Consider the following 18862-nt stretch of genomic DNA (forward strand, 5'->3'; position numbering starts at 1 on the left):
AATAATATATAGCTTCTTATTATCTAGTATCTATATTACAGGTTCTGTCTAAACTTTATACTAAATAATAGTAATATCATAGACTTCTCTATCTTAATCTTGGTTTATAGTTCTTAACTATTTCTGAGGTTATTACTGTTTCTGACTACAGTTTTTTAATTAATAATCTACTTTACTGCAGTTAAAGTACAAGTAGTCTTGTTTATACTATTTAAGTTTCTCTTTAAACACTTAAGTCTGTTAAGTCTGATATTATATTATATTTAGCTTTATTAATTTCAGTCTGTAAGGATCTTTATATTCTAAGCTTCTAGATTATATTAACTTTCTATTATTAACTCAGTAACCTGATTAGCTGTTTTATCAAGATATAGATCTACTAGTCTATCAATCCTTTCATTATTTTATATTATATTTGTATAACTTATTATCAATCTTAACTACTACTTCAATCATCTTTAGCAATGTGTTTAGTTATTTTTACTAGATGAGTTTCTCTTAAATCTCTATCTTGAGTCCTTCTTTGAATCGTGTGATATAGGTATTATCATCTTAATCTAAATAATTAATAACTTATAAAAACTCTGAAGTATACTTAGATATTAATCTAGTCTACTTAAATTATTATAACTTTTATTTAGTATTTTATATTATATCAATGTCTCTGAATATCTATTCAAGATATTACTTAAATCTGGTATAACTAGTAAAGATTTACTTTATATTATTATTCTGATTATTTACTAACTTTTCTTGATATTTATAAATATATAGTTTAAACTAATTAAATATTAATCTAGTCAGATAAGTAGACATGAAAAGAATCTTATTTATCTTACTCTTAAGTCTTTCTCTGTTCATGCTGAGATATAAGTCTAACTGGGTCAAGAAAGTCCTGAGCTTTGCTTGATTGCTGTTAAATAGCTCTAGTAGTCAGACCTTAACAGATTTAACTGCTAAGTAACCTTTGAGTAACTGGTTTTATCATTTTAAGACAGTAATGCTTTCTTGTAACTGACTAACCATACTCATTAATTTCTATATTATTAAGCCTTGTTACTGTGGGGCGCGCGATAAGTTCAATATAGTTAATATAATGAATAATTATTACTGAGTAACACTCATACTGACTAATACTCAATATATCAAACCCTAGGATCGCTCCTTCCTATTCCTATTAGCTTAGCTTCTGTTCCAATACGTACCTTTGGACTGGGTCAAGGTAAGTCAGGTTGATGACTATCTAAAGAGAACTGGTCCTGAACAGAAAAAGAGAAGTAAGGCTAGATAGTACCGCGCAGCTATTTGTAAGTGAGTATAAATAAGTATTATTACTAAGCTTTACCAAAATATATGGTTACTTAAAGACAGTATTATTAAGTATAAAGAATAGAACTAACTAAGTATATAAAAGAATATCCTTATATCCTATTCTTTATATACCATTTCGTATACCATTCAGGGTAGATCAAGGATCGATCTAATCATGTTTCTAGATCCCGTATACTATATCGTATATCCTTAATAGTAGATCTGATAGTAGATGGTCACGTGACACAGCGCTGCCTCAGACATTACTCCGACCGGGATTCTACTCAATAAGAGTTGCTGGTTGCCCGAGTCCTGCCTGGTCATCACTTTCTGCCTGACGAGTCCGCTCCGCTAGTAACCTGGCTAGCAGGGGTCTGTAACACAGATATCGTCTACTAATCTTGGATAGATATAGCAGCTATTTAATATCTTATTTTAATAAACTTTACAATAAAAATAATATTATTCTTATTTATATATCTCCGCATTCATTTCATATCTTATAACTGCTGAATATTGGATACTTCTCACTCTTAAAACGAGCGTACAGGCGCCTGATTAAGGGTAAGGCCCGGCTCGGGTATAATCATATTAATAAGCTTGACTTCCTTGAGGCCTTCCCGCTTGCTTGTATAGAGATATATATATCTGAAAATATTTAAAGCAGCTTTACAGCAGCTGGATTAGTCTCTTTGGATCCAGAACAAGTACTTAGTAAGCTTAATATTAAGCTTCATACGCTGACACCACCTCCCACACACTTATCTATATCTGATCCTAAAATGCCTTATAACACCCGTCAGTTACAAAAGTCAGTGTCCACAATCAAACGTCTTCTTCAGCAACGTACGCAAAGTCCACTAAGTCCAACAGACAAGGCACTGGAACAGATATTTAAAGACTTTGAAATAGCCTTAATAGCAGTATAATCCTGGCTCAAGAGAATCATGAATTATGCGCTGCCAATGAGAAATCTTATCAAAAGCAGACCCGTTCTCTACATCAAATTGAGCGTACGAATGGATTTACCATCCAGGAAGCTCAGAAAGAGATACAACGCGTCTAACAAGAAGAATCCACGCGTCAAGTGCCAGAATCTATACCGGACGAAACCAGGCTGGCAACCTCTTCAAGGCTCGTACGGGCGCCACCACGCTGCAGTGATTGTCATAATCTAGGACATAAGCGATTACAATGTCCTAATCGTGTACGTAATTGATTTTTATATAAAAATACAATTTTCGGGTCTATAAAAGTGCTTGATTCGGACGTATGTAGGGGAGGTGGCCGGTTCGCTTGTGGATTACGTTACCGGGGTCTGCTGACTACACCCCTTTTTGATTCTCTGCTTATTAGGGTACTATGTAGAATATCATATTTCGTATATTTTTAAGAATTTATATAGACAACGAATTGTATATATAAAGGTCTTGTATAAGGTCTTATCTAGGGATTTATATAAGTCCCTACGTGAGTATCTACATGAGTCCCTACGTGACTTACTACGTAAGTCTCTATGTCAGGCAAGGCCCTAGGCAAGGCCTTCAGTGAGTTAGTCTGAGACTTGGTAGCCTGAGGCGTGTTATACAGTCTTGGGTATTAATATATCAAAGATGGTAAATTTTGTTTATTTCAAAGCAGAGCTATTCCGAATACAGTAGATCAAGAGTCAAAAAGGTGTTAGGTTAGCCTGGCCGATGTGCCTGTAGCGCCCTCCTCCAGCAAAACAGTGAATCTCACAGAATCCGATCCTTCAGATGCGGTGGATCATTTCTATAATTGTTAATTCAAGCCACATAGTAGCTGCGTGTTTGTACTATAATTTACTGATAACAGTAATTGCTAGTTACACTGTAATCGCATTCTTTCTGAAATTTTAGCATGCAGTTTCTGTGGGGTTCTTAGCTATGTCAGCCGTGGCGGCAATGGGTGCACATGAATTAATATTTATGTTTTCATCTACAAGATATATACTTGACAAGGTATATCTCTAATAGCATGCTTCAAGCACTTCTCTACTCCCTGATATTATGATATAGCGAGCATTAGAGCTTCAGTCACTATATTATGTTGTGTCAACTCTCGGATATTTAGGCCAGACTACTGTTGAGCTTTCCAGCGATCTTGGAGGCCTACCAACGCTGTTGTTTGGTGCATCTACGGCAAGGAGGGATTTAACATGGTCATTTTCATCTCAGAGGGTGTATCTAGAGCAGGACGCTAGTATTGCGATGTCACCCGTCACACCTGCTTCAGATGTTCTAATGAACATCCCATCTAATAAGTTCGAGCTGTCCAACATGAACCTGAGGAAGGCTTCTTCACCCTATATTCTCCTACATAGTTGCAGAGGAATGCTCCTCCCAGCTTAGTATTGGAAGCAGCATCCAGCAGCAGCATCGTGCCAGTGACCAAGTACTGTGTTATCTATGGCTGTAATACGGGACTCGGAGCATCTCAAGTCCGTGTTCCACATGATATGGAAAATAATGCCAGGTATGAATGATCCTTATGACTGACTCTGAGCTACTACTTGCAGAATTCCAATCATTGTCTAGCTAGACATACCTCATCCCAGGCGGTGGTTCGCGTTTTTTATCAAAGCCCTCTTGATGAAGGCAGTTTAGTGGAAGCGATGGCTGAGAGACATGGAGCAGCGGCTGTGTCACGGATTGTGTTAGCCCTAATAGTTAGTAGTCGTTTGGTCCCTAAATTTTGGTCTGATGCTGGTCATAGTCTGGTGAGACACCTGCAAATGATCTGATGTCACTGAAGAACTTGTTTGGCGGTTTCGATGCGTTTCCACAAGGGAAACACTACCAAGAGCAAAAGAATTTGACAGAATTTGACAAGGAAAATCAAGGGCTGCAATTTCATGATATGGCAGAAACATCAAGTCAACTCGGCTGAAGTTGGCTGCACCCTCTGTACCCCACATAATACATACTCTACCCCTAGTCACTGTTTGTCATTCTCTATACATATCATGTATTGGGGCAATAAACCGCTGCTCAAGACATGGATTTAGTTATAAGAAATCCGGACCGATAACTAGATACTGGTTGTTATGCATGCACGTGCCAAGTAACTATAGTTGGAAAAAATGACGGTACTAAACAATGAGTGTGTTGGGGAGAGGACATGCATTCCAGAAGGACAGGTCAGTTCCCCATTATTCCACATTTCTAGTGTTAACATAGGGTTTTCAATTGCTATTGTTATCACCATGCTTATGCTACGTTGGACGAAATGATCTACCCGGCGTCATTAGCGCTGAAGTTGGATCAACAAGGGCAAAGAGGTGAACAACAAGGAGCTATTCTAGTTTCAAGAGCACAGAATCCATTGTTTTGCAATCATTTTTTAAAAAATATGTGCCGAATCGATCTCTACCCTATAAAATCATCAAATACGGCATTCGCATAGCCCTGAAGCTGCAGCAAAGGAGTAACTTCAGACACAAACCGGCTAACAAGTTGCAACCACGAAACTCAGCATTGATGAAGACAGTGGTAATCATGGCTTATTTCTGATATATGCAAAATATGCAACGCACAAGATATCCATAGTTTATATTCGTACGCATTTCCCGCTAAAAGGCAAATAATCCCCGTTTCGCTACCACCTTGGTGTCTGACATAGATCCGATTATCTGCCACAAACGCCATAACCTGCATCCAAAAGTCCAGAAGATTTAATCCATTACAGCAAGAGGGAAACCCATATGCTCTCAACCAAGAGGTAAGGAAGGCTGAGTGAGTGCCTGAAAAGTTGAAGCATCAAGGTACTGTACAAAGTGGCGGGCGTGTCTTGCATACTGCCCAAAAACAATGACAATGATACCCCTGTCGGCATTCCAGATGTCGAGAGGCATGATAGACAGAGACTTGAAAAAGACCAGTCAGTTGTCTCCAACAATTAGTTAAGAGAGAAAGAAGATCAAATAGGAGACCCGGCTTCAAGCTGGCCAAGGGTTCGACTATCGTTCCTTCCTGAGGAACGGTATCCACGAAACCCAAAGTTCAGATCAAAAGGGCGGACGGAGAACAGCCCTAGCCTCCGATTCCTGCCATCAGACTGTTCAGGTGGCGGGTCAGCCACAACAGAAGTAGGCTGGTCGTCGGAATGAGGTGCCCCCCAAACGCGCAACCGAGAGAGTCCCACTCTGCTGGTTGGGGACTCTCGCTGCACACGCCGCTCCGGGAAGACTGATGCAGACCGAAGAAGATTCACTCTGCCACCTATGAAGACAGCTTGTGGCGGGCTTGGAGCTATACGTCGACCAGGACGTTCTGAGCTAGGAAGTGATGCAGAAGTTTCCACACGAGGTTTCGGGACATAGTAGTCTGCCTTGCATAGGGGACAACAAGCTCGTCGGCTTGTCAACCATGGATCAACACAGGAGGCATGGAAAGCATGCCCACAAGTAAGCCCTCGTATATCATCTTCATCCTCAATTGTATCGAGACAAATAGCGCAAGTATCACCTGGATTTGTGAGGAGATCGGCAGGTACTGCCGTGCGAATATGGTGGTCAAGGTCTCCAACTTCCTCTACGATGGTATGGTTGAGAACGTGGTTACGGAGCTGGTCAACGATTAAATGATCCGCGTTGTCGTTTACTCCTGAGACTGCAGGATCAGGTTCGGAATGCCCCAGGCTCTTCTCTTCGCATTGCGGTGGCGTTGAGTCCAGGTGTTCAAGCGGTACAGAAACCTGCGACGTAGTGGAGTCAACCCGCTGATGGCCTTTGAGTGGCGACGTTGTCATGGACGAAGGTGCACCAAGACAGGCAGACAGTACGTAGTTGTCGCTTTTTAAACTCGATGGCCTGCTATTCGGCGCTGAGATCCCACCTGCCGTAGAGAGACCTTTATTCTCACGCGAGGATCTCCAGGCTTTATACTTGATGAGTGGAAATCTCTCGTTAACGTCATCCATGCTCATCAGTTTCTTTTCTCTGCGTCTTCGGTGTGTTCGAGGCATCGTCACCAGATCTATGGGCTCGCCTGTCTCCTGGTCGCGTAATTGACGATTGCGTTGGTTATACCGAAAACAATATTTTACCCCCACGATGATCCTAAAATGCGAATGTCAGATACACATAAATACATGCTAGTGGCCTAGTGATACCGACTTGAACATACCATAGATTGGTGAAGACGACACCAAATCCAAGGGCGACAAAGAAAAGAAGTGGCGAGCTGGTAGGGCTTGAGCTGCTGTTGTTTCCATTATGATCTGTACTAGTGGCACTGGAAGGGGAGCCCGTGGTTGTTGATGGGGACATGTCGACGGACGAATGCGACGACGGCAGAGCGGAAAACTTCCACTTCGATGGATACAAATCGAGAAAGGCAAGCCGATCGGGAGTTAGGAAATGATGGGGATAATAAACCACTGTGTACAAGTGTATCAACTTGAGGGGGGCACAAACACACTCCTAAAGAATATGTCGTTTCTGTGAGATCGGTCGACGATAGCAGTTCAGTTCATCCAGAAGAAGGCTCCAACTCCAGACACGCGTAAAGGGACGCCACGGACAGGTCATCACTAGGAGTAGGAGCAACTATAGCGAGAGCTTTCAAAGCTCCGGATATGGTGCGTAAGCCGATGGTAGTCAATCATCAGATTCAACATGGGAGGATGAAGATCAGGGCCCCCGGAGTTGGCAAACAGAAACACCTAAGGCTGGGATGTCCAAGTCACGGGGCGGACGATCCGTTACGGAACCTGCTACAGCACGTTGTAGCCAGCAGCCAAGAGTGTTGGTGCAATATTAATTAGGAAGACATTCGCAATTCGTTGGAGTGGAATTTAATTTCGTGAGTTATATGCATACCATCCTGCAGGTAAATAGTACTTTTATACAGAGCAGGGCATATACCTTACCTAGTCAGGCGCAGTATACTAGATAGAGGAGTGGAGACACTGCTCCCTACTAGTACGTAATAGCTGTAAGCGAGTTTAAAAGACCGGCGGCAGCCAGATACTGGAATCAAACAAACAAGCTGATTTTCGAGAAATTTTATCGTGCCCATCAAAGCTCACTAAAGTAGCTACAGAGTCAAGTCCGATTGCTCAAGCAAGATTAGGCAAAACAAGCGTCATTCTAGCAGCGACAACAATAACTGAACAAAATGGACTGCGCATCTTCAAGCTCTCAACCAACTGTCAACCCCGTGGTCTTCTTCGATATAGCATTAGGAGGTATGTACGTCAGGGTGATGTAATTCCTTTCCATCTATTCCTTTATACGATGCAAAGCCAAGTGATCAAATACATCTACCGTTGAGACCGGGGAGTTTTTCCAATATGTCGATTCACCAATATGGTACGACTATTGGCTGATACAGGAATGGGGTGGTGCTGAGGATTCTCGAACTAGAGAGAGATAGTAGCTGAGTTATCCTTATCACAGGGGAGCCTCTGGGTCGTATAAAAATGGAGCTATTTGCCAATATCACGCCCCGAACAGCAGAGAATTTCCGCCGGTTCTGTACAGGTGAAAGTAAAAATGCCCAGGGACGGCCACAGGGCTACAAAAACAGCAAATTTCATCGAGTAGTATGTATAATCAAATGGGCACGCTGGGTCGTGTGTCTCAAGGAGCTGACATTTTGCAAAGATCAAGGACTTTATGATTCAAGGTGGTGATTTTGTCAATGGGGATGGGACAGGATCTTGTACCATTTATGGTACTCCAAGGTTCTCAGACGAAAACTTCACCCTAAAGCATGACCATGCTGGCTTGCTTAGTATGGCAGTAAGTGGACGACTGTCTGAGACGTTATTGAATTGTACAATGTGTAACCAGAATATCTAGAATTCTGGTCCGAACACGAATGGGTGTCAATTCTTTATAACAACCACCACGACTCCATTTTTGAATGGGAAGCATGTCGTTTTTGGCAAAGTGCTCGAGGGAATGGACGTCGTTCGAATGATTGAGAACACTAGGACAACAAGGGATAAGCCCAACCAAGATGTTTCGATTATCCAATGTGGAGAGATGTGATGAATGGACACTAGTTGCTAGTGTGTCATGAGCAAACTCCAATAATACGAATAATTTACCTTTTAATATGATACAAAGGAAGAAGCATGTGGCATGAACTTTTAATACGGATAAATGGCATCTAAGCTGTTGTAAACCCCACTATCACTAAGAACTAGATATTATAAAACGGGAAAGATCAGTCTCAAGATAAGAAACAACCTACAGTTTGAATCTGGAGAGGTATTCGGAAGCCAGGTTGACAGCTTCGTCAACTTTGTCAGGGTTTACCCCATTGCCAACTGAAGTGAGCCCCTTCCCCCCGGCCTTTCCTCCGACTGCACCCGAAACAATAGCTGACCATTGGCTGGCGGAAGCACCTTGTTCGCTTGATGTCTATGCGAAAGAAGGGCGCCAGTTAGTATGACTATCATAAAATAGAATGGACAGAGGGCGATACAACTTACCTTGGAGACATAGCAGCCGTGGGCAACACGGCCCTGCTCGGAACTTGCAGCCAAAAGATATACCGACTTCTCTGGCAACTTAGATTTCACATAATTCAACGATTCACTAATTGCTTTCGAGTTTGCAGAAATTGGGAGCCTAGTAACAAGCCAAGGCCTGTCTTGATTCTCCGGGGCTTGGAAATAGTTGGTAATAGTCTCAAGGGCAACTTTCGTTTCAAGCTTTTGTTGTGCCTTCTGGCCGTCGATAACTTCCTTATTGATACGCGCGAAACGTTCCCGGAAATTGGATTTTTGAACAGCAGAGATTGAAAGCTGGTTGAGTTCGGCTTGGATCTGCTTTGCTTCCTTTTCTTTTTCTGGGGTTAAAGGCATTGCTTCTAAACGATCGAGTCGTTTCTGAAACTCGGCTGCCAAACGCTGCACTTCGTGAGCTTCTTCTCCAGTAACAGCAATAATTCTTCGGATGCCCTTCGCAATACCGCCCTCTTCCAATATGATGAGATCCTTGATGTCCCCTGTCTTCTGCACATGGGTGCCACCACAAAACTCAATGCTGACCTCCTTCCAACGAGGGTCCTTCACATTTTGCAGTATTTCACTCAACTCCACACCGACGGAGACGACGCGAACTGGGTCTGGATATGTCTCTCCAAAAACAGCTCGGACTCCCGATATTTCTCGAGCTGTTGCAAGAGGAAGTTCTTGCGAATAGACAGCGCAGTTCTGGCGAATGTATTCCGTTGATATTTCCTCTATTCTGGCCAAGTCTTTGTCGGAGATGGCTGACTTATGGGAAAAATCGAACCTGAGCTTTTCAGCTGCAACGAGAGATCCTTTTTGTTCCACACTGTCCCCTAGGACTGTCTTGAGTGCAAAGTTGAGTATATGCGTCCCTGTGTGGTTGTTCCTAATAGGCCACCGACGTAGTTCGTCGTATTCGCAGATGACACTATCTCCCACAGAGAAAGAACCGTATTTCATGAACCCAGTATGAAGGACATACCCAGCATAAAGCTGGACATCACCAACTTCAAGCTCAGCTTGCCCATCGATAACGATCCTACCCGTGTCATTCTCTTGCCCACCCTGCTCAGCATAGAAATTTGTCTGATCAAGAATAATTCCAAGCTGTTCGCCGTCCGGTACGTCGTCCGTAGACGAATGGAACATTTTGCCCTGGTAAATAGCCTTTACCTGGGCGGTGATGTTGCCCTTCCCAAATTTGGCACTGTCATCTGTTTTGGGAACGGCATTCATGGTTTCCAGCTTGCCCAAATCGTGAACGTCCAACTTAACCGTTTCCACAGCAGTCTTCTTCTGGCCTTTGCTTGCCTCCTTGGCCCGTAAGCGCGCATCCTCAAATTCATGGTCGTCGATCTGCAAGCCCCGTTCTTCTGCCATTATGCGAGTAAGGTCAACTGGGAAACCGAACGTGTCATAGAGTCTCCAAACATCAGCGCCGTGGAGTTTATCGTTTCCCTTAATCTTTGCCTGTTGAGCATAATGTTCAAATTGTCGCTCGCCGCGATCCAAAGTTTTAGCAAACGACATCTCTTCTTCATCAAGGATTTCCATGACGTCGAGCTGCTTCTTTCTCAACTCCGGGAACATATCGCCCAGTTGAGCCACAACTGTAGGAACAATCCTGGAAAAGAAATTACCGATCTCAACCCCGAAGTACTTCCTGGCGTAGCGAGCGCCCCTACGCAAAACACGACGAATGACGTAGCCGCGACCATCGTTATTTGGGACCGCACCGTCCGAGATTGCGAACATCAGAGTCCGAACGTGGTCTGCAATGACACGATAGGCAGTGTCGATACCATCGGAGTCATCAATACCAAAGCAGCCACGGTATTCCCGAGCTCCAGTGGCATCTTGGATTGTCTGGAATATGGGGGTAAACACATCCGTATCGTAGTTTGACGACTTGTCTTGCAACACCGAAACCAACCTTTCAAATCCCATCCCGGTATCAACATGCTTGTTGGGCAACGGCCGCAATGACCGATCCGATTCACGATTGTACTGGATGAAGACATTATTCCATATTTCCAGAACATTGGGGTCGTCTTGGTTGACCAAGTGGGCAGCATTACGGCCGCCAATCCGGTCATAATGGATCTCACTGCAAGGACCGCACGGGCCTTGGTCACCCATCTCCCAGAAATTGTCCTTCATGTTTCCGGGGAGGATATGATCCTCTAGCACGCCAACGGCGCTCCATAAATCTTTTGCCTCGAGATCTGGTTCCAAGCCACCCTCCTTGTTCCCTTCGAAATAGGTAACATAGAGACGCTGGGGATCCAAGCCATAGATCTTGGTTAATAATTCCCAAGAATAGCGAATCGCATCTTCCTTGAAATAATCTCCAAAGCTCCAATTCCCAAGCATTTCAAAAAAGGTCTGTAGAAATTTTTGCCGTGTTAGCACCACATTAATCATGCATGTTGGTCGGGCTCACTGACATGATGATAACTATCCTTTCCCACATCGTCAAGATCCTACAATCGCCCAAGTCAGTCAATTCTCCGGCTACTTTCCTTTCATTCCACCGTCTGTCTTTTGGCGTTGATTATTGACATGGCACTTACATTGTGCTTTCCTCCTGCACGAATGCACTATAGACTATATTAGGTATAGCGGAACATGGTAGTAAGAGAGTACTGACCTTTTGAGAATTGACTGCACTTTTAAGATTTGCAAAATCTGAATTGGGATCCACTGTTCCCAGGAAGATCGACTTGAACTGATTCATCCCAGCATTGGTGAATAGCAGCGTTGGGTCCGAATGAGGAACAACGGGTGACGAGGCAACTGTGGTTTTGAATAAAGGTGAATTAATGACAAGTTCACAGGCTTCTATCAAAAAAGGTACTCACCAAATGTGTGGCCATTTTCCTTGAAATATTCAAGAAAAGTGTCTCGAACACGTTTGGCGTTCCATTCCAGATTATGGTGGTTATCAGAAGCCATACTGGATGATCTCGTGATGGTTCTTGTGAACAAGATAGTTGAGAGTGGGGGAGTGTGAAGGTGGTAGAATGTTCTGGGTTGCGACCTAACAGGTGATAATAGATGAGTCAAGGCCAGCTCCCCCTCCTTTACGAACCTATGAATATGCATCAAGCAACTCCTTAATACAACATACCCAGTTGTACTGATTTCTCAATGTGCACAGATTATGTGCAACTACTTAAGTAACATATAGTTTGACTATCAGGCCTATATATCTCATTATCAAGGCACTGCTTGTGAGGCTGATGGCACATGCTGGTGAGGAGGTCAATCACGGGAAAAAGCGCCCCGCTGAGAGTGTCCCCGAAAGTGATCATCAACCTCTAGCTAAAAAATTTGGTCGGTTGCATATTTGTATGTCATCTCCAACCATCCCACTATACGCCTGCAGCTTTCTTTTTTACTTCTATCAGAGCAACTGGTCTAACATGAGTTTTCCTTTAGCACCTTCTGTATCAACTGGACATGTCACTAATACCGAAGAGAAGCTTCCTGCTTCTGCTTCATCTGATTTGATGTTATTGGATGATACCAAACACACCATTTACATACATGACCTGGATAGAGAGTTAGAAGATGCTGAGCCTAGGGCCGATTCTTTTACGATTCTTACCAGATATGCTGATCAAATAACGGCAATCCCAAGATTGTTGGTCAATAATAATAAGACTCCATGCAATGAATTGGTTCTTTACACCGAGCCTGCGTCCTTGTCAATTCCAAAAGAGGAGGACAGCGTCCGGAAGGCTCTGATCGCCACAAGAGAACGCGCTAGGGGGGTTCAACAAGATTGTGATGTCCTTTTTGGGAACCCTTCTAGTAACGCGATCGTGACTGGGACTACAACCGGGAGTGTTTCGATTCAAGGCCCTATTGATGGTTATAGTGAAGCAATGGAAGTCGACATTGATTGCTGAAGCATCTTTCCGCCAGACTCAAAATCCTTGGTTCCTTCCCTTCATGTCGAGCCCTTTCTTGAAATTATGTATTACTCGTTGTGCCGGGGGAGGGGGGTTGATTAGTCGATCCATCTATCAAGATACGGGTCTAATAGCACTAATGATCATATAGAGGTACTCGGTTCCGGTATGGTCCGCCTCGTTGCGATCCTGTCTTTACTAGATAACGCGTTATGAACTCTCCAACTAGTCCTGATCGAAAACTATCTCAAAAAGGTAACCCTTTTAATGTTAATAAATGTTGGGACATAATTTCTCTCCGTCTTTTCTCCAGAGACCAGCGATACATCATTTTGGTCTAATGAGATGTGCCCTGACAATAAATGCCGGCTATACTACACCCGACACGCTGAGTAGTCTGTAGATTGTTGGGGACGCGAGGCAGAGGAAACAACGTGATGTTAGTTGACTAGGTAAAGGGCTTCCTAACTACACAGTACTATGGTACAAATACAGTAGAGGACTTCTTCTGTCAATGCCTGATGTTGAAAAGGGTTAGACCCTGTCAGCTATCCAGAACCAGAATATCCTATATTCCAGCCTGTCTGGTCCTACAATCTTAATTTAAATATGACAGCAGCTCCGCCGGGTATTACATGATACTTATATTATCCTGTTTATTTTGTTTACTTTGCTGTTATCAGTATTATTTTTCTTTAACAGATATCTATAATACTTTCTGTTTTTCTTTTTCTCTTTTTATACTTAAAGTTTTAGAGTAGTTAGTACTAATATAATTTCATTTTATATTAAATAACTATCTTATAACTTTAAATATTTTCTTTATTTTTTTATAATTATATATAATTAGCTTTGATTAAGCTATTAACAGTCTTCTTATGTCACAGTGCGACTAGGGCACACCCTTGCTAAACATCACACGTGACTCTACACATAGTTTAAAAGTCTTTTATTTTCATAATTCTATTTAGTCTCAAGCTATATCTAATATATATATAACTTAACAAGTTGTTTATCTAAATATAAGTTATCTTATTTAAACTAGTCTATCTGAATCTTCTATCTTATTATCTTGTGTTAGATGCTTCAGATAGTCCTATGACTGGAAAGGATTAGACCCTGTCAGCCATCTGGAATCAGAACATTCTATATTCTAGCCCGTCTAGCTCTACAACTCTAAATTAGTAATATCTGAAGAAGTATAGAAACTATTTGATAAAAAAGAATGAATTTAAGAAACTTTTTAAAGTTATAAAGAAACTAGTTAAAAAATATAAAGATTTTTTAATACCGTATAGAAAGTCTTTAAAAAAGATTAATTGTAAGAAAACCTATTTAATCTATAATTAAATAACTTTCCAAAGAATTTAATTTTTATTTATTATTATATATTTTAAGTAATTTTTAGGCTCTTAAATCTATTATAATGTTAAATTTTCTCTCTTTAAAAACTATTTATTAAATCAGTCTCAACTATATATTATAATTATAATATATTAATAAATTTAACAAGCTAATCTAATAGTATTTTTTATAATAATATTATAAAATAATTAAATAAATAAATTAAAGAATTAACTTTTTGAAATATTTAGATATAGTATTTTTTTAATGAAACTTTATAATAGATTACAAGATTTAAGCTAATATTTAATAAATTAAATGATTTATTAATAATTAATTTTTATTTCTTTAAATATTTATTATATTAGTCTCTGTATCAGTACTAATATTCTTTCAAAACAAATCAAAATAAAAAAGTTTAAGTTATTAATTCTTATAAATTTTAATAAGAAAAATTAAAAAAAGTTTTTCAGTTAACTTAATAATATATAAATAAAGATTAAGATTAATTAATAATTTATTAAATTATTAGCTAAACAGACTTAATATGTATTTATATTTTTAGATAGAGAAATTAAGATAAAGATTAATTTACAGATTAAGATTAATTATAAAAGTCTTATCTTCTTAATTATAATCTTAATTAATTATTTTCAATTAATTTATAAGAACCCTGCCTGCTAAAAGAAGGTTATTAATAAATTATTTATATTTTATTAAAAGAATTAAATAGTTAATAATTTTCTTATAAAAATTAATAATTTATTAACTAAGATTAACAGCTACAGCTGGAAGAATATCAATAAAAAATTTGTATTAAATTTTAAATAATAATATTTATTGCTAAATATTAAATATTAAATAAAAAACTGACTTTAAAGGCTTCTGCCAATAGATTAAGTAAATAATAAATGAATTAATAAAAATTAAATTAATTCTTAAAATAGCATAGATATTGTAATATGTAAATAAATAATCTTATTAAAAAAATAAGTTTAAATAACATTATAAACTAGAAACTAACTGCAGCTAGTATTGAATCTATTTAATAAATTTAATAAGTATTAAAAAGTTTTTAAATTAATATAAAGAATAAAGACTATATTTTTATTATAAAATTTTTAATTATTATATTATTAAGTGTTTTTATTTACCCCTGCGATGTTTTTTAAATAAAAGAACTTAAAAAATAAGATTTTTTAAATCTTACTTGAAACAATATTATAAAAAAACTAGTTAAAGGTTTTTAGTAATCCCGTAGATGTCTTTTTGAAAAGATAAAATTTTTTAAATGATTATTTGAAAAGATATTTATTAGGAGATTATAATTATAAAAAATTTAAAAATAAAACACAGACATTTAAAGATTATTATATTTTATTTATATTAAGATTAATTAATAGAATTTATTTTATAAATACTCTGATTAATACTAACTATATACTATATAGAATAATTAATTAACATTTTATAATCAAATATAAATTAAAGCATATTAATTAAATTATAAAATATCAAAGAATTTAAAAAAAATAGAGTCTTTAAATAAATTTATAAGAATATTTTTAAATATTAGTAAAGATATATAGAAATATATATATCTATATATTCTATTATATATTTATAAATATAATATTATGTTAGAACTTTTATATATAAGATATTAGAATATAGTATTTTAAGTGAAGAACTTAACTCTCTATATTCAGAGTACGGAAATTAAGATTTAATATAAATAATATTATGATTAAATCTTAATACTTTCCAAGATTCTGTTAATATATATCATATATAGAAAAATTTAAAAAAAGATTTTATAAAATTATATATAATAAGTTTAGTAAATATCAACAAGACCTTTTATAAACTTAACTAATTAAAGAATTTAATAAAAATTAGATATAAACTATCTAAGTCTTATTATAAGTATTTAAATATTTTTAACAAGATTATAATAAATACTTTACTATCTTATTATTTAGATATTAATCATATTATCAAACTAACTAAAAATATAGAGAGCAAGAAATAAGAGATTTTTTAAAGATTTGTATACTGAATAAAATAATTAAAACTTTTAATATTATATAAAATCTTAGTTAACTTATTATAAAAGGGGTTTGTATATATTAGTAATTCTTTAATAATTATTTGTATATTATTTATCTTAAAGTCTAGTAAAAATTTATACTTCTATATAAATTACTAAACTTTTAATTAAATAATTATTAAAAATTAATACTCTCTATCTTTAATCTAGAAAACTCTGTAATATATTTTGAAACCTTGCTATTTTATTAAATTAAATATAATTCAAACTTTTTATTATATATAAATTAAAAAAGATAATAAAGAAAAGATTATTTATTATATCTGTTTCAGGCTATATAAATAGCTAGTAAGTTTATTTAATTTTATTAATTATTTGAATATATTTTAATAGTATATTAATTAGATTTTATAAAAGTTTCCTAATAAATTTTACTTTATATATATAAATAATATTCTTATCTTTATAGATAATAGATTAACCTAATACTAGATTTAAATATACTAAGTTTTAGAATATCAACACAGTGCAGGCTTTTAAATAAATATTAATAAATATAAATCTAATATTACTTTTATTAAGTATATAAAATTTATTATTAAAATTAGGAATTAAGATTTATATAAACCCTGCTAAAGTCTAGGTTATAAAGAATGAATAGATTGCAAAGACTGCTTATAATATTAAATCTTTTTAAGATTTATTAACTTTTATTAATAGTTTTTTAAAGACTGAGAGACTTATTTAAAATTCTTAATTTAACTTATAAAAAAGAATATTAAGTTTAGTTAAACTTTAAAGATAAAGATAGTTTTTAAGATTCTTAAAAAGATTTTTATTATAGTTCTGGTTTTAGTATATTAAAACCCCGAATAAAAAAAAATAATGAAAATTTAAAGAAATATTAGAAGATTGTTGTTAAAGATTAATCTAAACTTTTTAAATAATTAAAACTAAAGATCTCTATTATAAAATATTAATTAAATAGTAATAAGTATCTGCTTTTTTAAGAATAAATTTAAATTTTCAATTCAAAGTCTTTATAAATCTGAATTATTTAAAAAATCTATAATAGTATAATTACTGAATATCTTAAATAAAACTAAATATATAAAATTATTATCTGCTATTATTACTAGCTGGATATAAATAAAAATATTTATTATTTTTACTGGAACTGTAACAGCTATAAAATTAATAATATTTAATTGTCACGGTGCGACTAGGGCACACCCTTGCTAAAAGCTTCGCACGTGACTCCACGCACTGTTAAAAAGCCTTTTATCCCTGTAATCCTGTTTATAGCCTTAAGCTATATCTTATTTATTAACTTATATATAACTTAACTAGCCATCTATGTTAATATAAGTTATTTTGATTAAACCTACCTGTCTGAATCTTCTATCTTACTATTTTACTAGTCTATATCTTAATATTATATAACCTCTTCTTAAAATAAAGAATTACTTTGAAATACCTGTAATCCTGCTATTCCCATATAATTTAAACAGACTAGATAAGCTGGCATAACACATCTCTAAACATGTTTAAGAATAGTACAACTACTATAAATAAGTCTCTGTTTTTACTATAAAGATAGATTATAAACAAGACTGTTTATAATATAAATAAGACTACTTATAATATAAACAAGACTATCTACAAAGCAATCTCAAAACTAAGAATACTTTAATTAAATACTAAAATTAAAAAATTAATACAGCCGGTAACTAACTTACAAAGGTATTTATTAAAAGAAAGATTACTATTTAATAAAAAAAATCAAATCACAGCTAGACTTATAAAAATAATATAATTAACTATATCTGTTATTAACACCCCTGAACTTATTTCGGAAGAGTCTAAAATTCTTTTTAAAATAACTATTATTTTAGCTAGTTAATACTATTCTATTCTTATATTTTCCGAATAATTACTCAATTCTAATAAATAAATTAATCTTAACTAATTTATTGTCTAGATATAAGAAAAGATAATTATAAATTATAATTATTATTTATTCTTTTAAATCTGTATATTTTATATTACTATGTCAGAAAAGTATTCTACAACTATATCCAGCTATATATATAAAGTAAAACATATATTTTAACTATTTATCTTATAATTCTAAACTCTTTAAAAGATATATTTAACAATCCTAACCATATCTATAATATCTAATTTAAACTATATTATTTAAAGTTAGAAAATAGAAAATTTCGTATCTATTATACTGAGTTCTGCTATCTAGTCTAAGAAGCTGGAATATATCTTAATATTTTACTTTTAATACTGAAAAATAGTATGAATTAAAAACTAATAATATTATTGAATAATATCTTTTTAGAAAAAGATTACTAAATCCTTATATAATTCTTATAAATCCTAAATAATTAATACCTGCAGTATTTTATTAATCTGAAAAATTATTTATAAAAATAAAATAATTCTATATTAGTTCTTACTATTAATAAGAAAAATCTGTAAAAAACTTTCTGAAAAACTACCAGCCTAAAACAAGTTATATCTGATTATAATGTTATAAATTTATTCTCTATTTATTACTTCTTTTTATATCCAGAAAGTAACTAGAAAATCTAGAATAAATATTACTACTATGTTTGTTTGTTTGTTTGTTTGTTTGTTTCATTTATTACTCCGTTTCGGCGCCTTTCGGGCCATGCTGGAGGTTCCTAGTGGCTTGGCAGTATTATATGATTAACCGCCTGACTTTTCAGCTAGGTGGTAG

General features: G+C 35.9%; 5 protein-coding genes across 5 annotated transcripts; 2 read left to right on the forward strand and 3 right to left on the reverse strand.

The window, feature by feature from the left end:
* Positions 1 to 4750: 4750 nt before the first annotated feature.
* BO94DRAFT_525556 (E3 ubiquitin-protein ligase RNF103) lies at positions 4751 to 6601 on the reverse strand (the record flags this gene model as incomplete). Its single annotated transcript, XM_025610312.1, has 2 exons — positions 4751 to 6391; positions 6459 to 6601. 2 exons carry the CDS (start codon positions 6599 to 6601, stop codon positions 5251 to 5253), a joined length of 1284 nt encoding a protein of 427 aa, XP_025463330.1. The 3' UTR covers positions 4751 to 5250.
* A 745-nt stretch (positions 6602 to 7346) lies between these two features.
* Positions 7347 to 8431, forward strand: cyp3 (putative peptidyl-prolyl cis-trans isomerase). Its single transcript, XM_025612660.1, has 4 exons — positions 7347 to 7521; positions 7733 to 7878; positions 7940 to 8077; positions 8138 to 8431. The coding sequence occupies exons 1-4, from the start codon at positions 7452 to 7454 to the stop codon at positions 8327 to 8329; spliced, it is 546 nt and encodes a 181-aa protein (XP_025463331.1). The 5' UTR covers positions 7347 to 7451; the 3' UTR covers positions 8330 to 8431.
* BO94DRAFT_539241 (alanine--tRNA ligase) lies at positions 8418 to 11596 on the reverse strand. The gene is made up of 3 exons (XM_025612662.1): positions 11247 to 11596; positions 8776 to 11184; positions 8418 to 8704 (listed from the first exon to the last, which is right to left on the reverse strand). Exons 2-3 carry the CDS (start codon positions 11170 to 11172, stop codon positions 8531 to 8533), a joined length of 2571 nt encoding a protein of 856 aa, XP_025463332.1. The 5' UTR covers positions 11173 to 11184; positions 11247 to 11596; the 3' UTR covers positions 8418 to 8530.
* Positions 11091 to 11553, reverse strand: BO94DRAFT_539242 (uncharacterized protein). The gene is made up of 3 exons (XM_025612663.1): positions 11450 to 11553; positions 11247 to 11399; positions 11091 to 11184 (listed from the first exon to the last, which is right to left on the reverse strand). The coding sequence occupies exons 1-2, from the start codon at positions 11534 to 11536 to the stop codon at positions 11325 to 11327; spliced, it is 162 nt and encodes a 53-aa protein (XP_025463333.1). The 5' UTR covers positions 11537 to 11553; the 3' UTR covers positions 11091 to 11184; positions 11247 to 11324.
* A 445-nt stretch (positions 11597 to 12041) lies between the features above and the next one.
* Positions 12042 to 12713, forward strand: BO94DRAFT_560112 (uncharacterized protein; the record flags this gene model as incomplete). The annotated part of the gene is made up of 2 exons (XM_025614123.1): positions 12042 to 12150; positions 12241 to 12713. The coding sequence occupies 2 exons, from the start codon at positions 12042 to 12044 to the stop codon at positions 12711 to 12713; spliced, it is 582 nt and encodes a 193-aa protein (XP_025463334.1).
* Between the last annotated feature and the right edge of the window lie 6149 nt (positions 12714 to 18862).

Source organism: Aspergillus sclerotioniger (assembly GCF_003184525.1).
Source record: "Aspergillus sclerotioniger CBS 115572 chromosome Unknown BO94scaffold_33, whole genome shotgun sequence".
Lineage (NCBI taxonomy): Eukaryota > Fungi > Ascomycota > Eurotiomycetes > Eurotiales > Aspergillaceae > Aspergillus > Aspergillus sclerotioniger.

Bases quoted from the DNA above. Each gene is read 5' to 3' on its own strand.
- BO94DRAFT_539241 (XM_025612662.1), bottom strand. From the start codon at position 11,172: ATGCTTGGGAATTGGAGCTTTGGAGATTATTTCAAGGAAGATGCGATT. The intron at 8,705-8,775 runs GTAAGTTGTATC...TCTTTCGCATAG, and splicing joins ACGGCTGCTATGTCTCCAAG to ACATCAAGCGAACAAGGTGC.
- cyp3 (XM_025612660.1), top strand. From the start codon at position 7,452: ATGGACTGCGCATCTTCAAGCTCTCAACCAACTGTCAACCCCGTGGTC. The intron at 7,522-7,732 runs GTATGTACGTCA...TCCTTATCACAG, and splicing joins CTTCGATATAGCATTAGGAG to GGGAGCCTCTGGGTCGTATA. The intron at 8,078-8,137 runs GTAAGTGGACGA...CAGAATATCTAG, and splicing joins CTGGCTTGCTTAGTATGGCA to AATTCTGGTCCGAACACGAA.
- BO94DRAFT_539242 (XM_025612663.1), bottom strand. From the start codon at position 11,536: ATGAATCAGTTCAAGTCGATCTTCCTGGGAACAGTGGATCCCAATTCA. The intron at 11,400-11,449 runs GTCAGTACTCTC...TATAGTCTATAG, and splicing joins GTGCAGTCAATTCTCAAAAG to TGCATTCGTGCAGGAGGAAA.